The following is a 3,222-nucleotide window of genomic DNA, read 5'->3' on the forward strand; positions in this document are numbered from 1 at the left end:
ATGCCAGGAGGCCATCCGTTCAGACTCAGAGAATAAAATCAGGGGAAGGTGTTGCAGTAATGCCTTCCAGATGTGATGCTCGAGCTTCCGTCAGCCCCACCCAGTATGGCCATGCTGCTTGGGAATGATGGAATTCCTAGCCAAGACTTCTGGAGGACACGGTTAGGAAAGTGGGATGAGATGAATGTACGGTCTGGGGGCTTTTGCCAGCAGCATGAAGGAGTTTGCCATAGAAGAGCAGGTCATGAAAATAACCCATGAAGACTTAACTTAGCCCTTGGTGTTGCAGCATAACATGGGGTGCAAATATTGCTAGATTGGTTGGAAGCAGGAAAAACAATGCTAGTGGATCCAACAATGGGAAATTGCCAAGGAAATTCAACACCATTGCACTGGACTTCAAAAGAGAACTTCTCAATATTGAGGTGACTGGTAAAAGGACGCTGAAGGGGGCAGTCAAGAAAGTCGAATCTCTCTGGAACACTTGACACCCAAAACTTCTTTAACAGAAACTCAGCTTGAGCATAGACAAAGGTTTGGAAAGGGAGCTCTGAGCCCTAGATGCCATGAGGCTGGCAAAAAGGGTTGCTGTCAGAGAGAAGAAGGTTCCTGCAGAAAACAAAAGCCTTCTCCAAGTGAGGAGAACAAAACGGAAATCAAAGTTGCACGATGGAAATGCAAGGAGACAATAAGGGAGGCAAAAATGGATTTTGCAGGAAGCATGTTGCTAACAACCTCAGGGCCAAGAAGAAAGAATGTGGAAATCTACCAGAATTAAGGCAGCCAGCTAGAGAGGCAGTCAGGCTACATGGTAACATGGGAGTTCAAGGAACAGGAAGAAGCTGAGAAGCGGAACAAATCCTTTGTGTGTGTCACCACAAAGCTGCAGGAGCTGTGAGCCAGATACCCAAATGTGTAACTTCAGGAGGAGAATCTGAGCTGATAAAAGTCTAGGCCAGGGGTGGACAACCATGGATCTCCAGATGTTGGCCCACAAATCTCATCAGCTTTTGCCAGCATAGCTACGGTTTCTCCATCCCAAGCCTAGAATTTCCTTCACCAATGGGGAGGCACGTGGACTTGCAGCCCAAAACATTAGGATGACCACAAGTTGCCCACCCTCACCTTATGGTCAGATTGAAACCTAATAACTCCCCAGGTCTCATTGATCTCCACCCTCAAAGAATGCAAGGTAATATTGCTAATTGGGCAAAAATACTCATGAACTGTCTCTGTGCATAGCATATGTACTCTGGGGGCGAGCTGGAAGGATCCTGGTGCGGTGGAGGAAGCTTGATGAAAACATGAGCCCACCAAAGAACTTCTGGGGAAAAAGCAAATTATGTTAGGCATAATTAGGAAAGGAACTGGAAACCGAACTGCCAATATGCCTTTAAACAAATCCATGCTTGGTGTAACCACAGTTGGAAGGACTTGTATGTTTTGACACATCTCAAGGTGTGATAAAGGTCGGTAAAGTGATGCCATGGGGTGGAGGCAGTGAAAACTGAGAAAACACTGCAACCAACCCATCCATTTTTATTTCTATCAGCCATAGTCCTTCGCACATAAAATACAAAGGTGCAGAAATAAGAACAAAAATGTGCTAAGCTAAAATAACCTTAAAACACTCAATGCTTTGTTTTTCATACTGGTATCAAATTCATCAGATGATCCATTATACCTAGTCTCTCAGAAATTATAGAAGCTAGAGCTCAGAAACACAAGTTGGTGTTATTTTAAAAATGCCAGATACGAACCTTGAAGTTTTCATTGTGACCTGTTCATTGTGACCTGCTTGTTTTGATTTGCTAAAAGAACGGACACGTAGGTAGAAACACGTTGTACTAGGTAACCATAATCCCCTAAGTCCTTGGATCTGGACAGAATTTACCAAACAATAATACATGCGCTTCAATGCTGCTATTTCTACAAGGCTATAACCTATTTTCTGAAGTAATTTTAAAAAATTGACTTCAAAGTCCAGCTTTTCAGTCCTGTGTATATAAAAGTTCATGTATCCTTTAGAGCTATTAATTTTTGCAAATATGATTTAAGGACCTCGGTGGAAAATAACCACACAACGGACAGATTTTTTTGTTGTTCAGTATCATATAAATACTCTTTAAGGCTTTTTCTTTGCTGACTCCTAACTTTATTAAGTGCTGCAGAGATAAACTTGAAAACCCTTTTTGTCCTCTCATCAGAGCCCTGCAAGATCAAAGCAAAAACAAAAGCAAAAAAACATGCCACAGGAGTTAAGAGCAGCTGAAGCACCTTTCTGATGGGCTGACCAGTGAAAAACCACTCAGAAATACTCCAGACTGCCTTGTTTGACTGGCATTTTTCCCCATAGATCAACTGTGGACTCTGGAGAGCTGTCACAATTAAGAGCCAGGTGTTCTTTGTGGCAGTACCTGGAAAAGGCCCTCAACGGTCTGAAGCCCACTTTTGTTCAAGATAAGAGCACAGCATTGTCTGTGTACAGAGATGGGTTTCGTAGCCAATTGAGGGTCATGCAACAGTGAAGAAGTTATATTTTTACTAAAGTTTACTAAAGTTTTACGAAAGTTTTATTTTTTACTAATGTATGGAGTAAGCAATGCGGGAGCCAGGATGCCACTTCCTGCACAGGGCCAGAAAGTAGTCCATTTCTGCAGCACTGCACCTTCAGCCAGGTGTTAAGGGAATAAGCATTTAATAGGGGAAAAAAGAGTCCCCTGGACTATAGTTTGGAGATTTAATTTGTCCCAGAGACTTGGACAGGAAATTGCACAAACGCAGTTGGATGATGGATGAAAGAAATCTTACCCTATTAGGACCCCATGGCCAAGGTGAGTCAACACAATGGCATATTCTGGAGAGATAAAAGGCAGGGGATGAAATAAAAGGCAGGTGATGGTACATTACCATGAAACTGGAACATGATTTTGCAGGTCACAGTGACCGGTTTTTAGCAGGGATTTGAGGAAATAATGGAGGATCAGCTTTCCATGGCTACTAATCCTGAGGATTGCTGAGTAGATCACCTGCCTTGATTATCAGTCACTGGGGATGTGAGCAGGCCATAACCGGTTCATGGCATGCTTCCCCAGGGACAGCTGGTGGGCCCCCGCAGGAACAGGATATCCTGTTCCTGGGCAGGACCAAGCCAAGCAGGACCTTGTTCTAATTCCACAGAGCTCCCTGGATGCTCTTCAGCCAGCAGGGACTCCACCAGAA

At 43.8% G+C, this 3,222-nt stretch overlaps 1 protein-coding gene across 1 annotated transcript in view; it reads left to right on the forward strand.

The window, feature by feature from the left end:
• Positions 1–554, forward strand: part of ARRDC5 (arrestin domain containing 5) — a 5,296-nt gene extending 4,742 nt beyond the window's left edge. Inside the window, exon 3 of the mRNA XM_044417574.1 lies at positions 510–554. Within this exon, the coding sequence (XP_044273509.1) occupies positions 510–554 (45 nt within the window). The remainder of the gene's footprint in view (positions 1–509) is intronic.
• Positions 555–3,222: the final 2,668 nt, after the last annotated feature.

The sequence above is a fragment of the Varanus komodoensis genome, unplaced genomic scaffold, assembly GCF_004798865.1.
Source record: "Varanus komodoensis strain SLA01 unplaced genomic scaffold, ASM479886v1 scaffold89, whole genome shotgun sequence".
Classification (NCBI taxonomy): domain Eukaryota; kingdom Metazoa; phylum Chordata; class Lepidosauria; order Squamata; family Varanidae; genus Varanus; species Varanus komodoensis.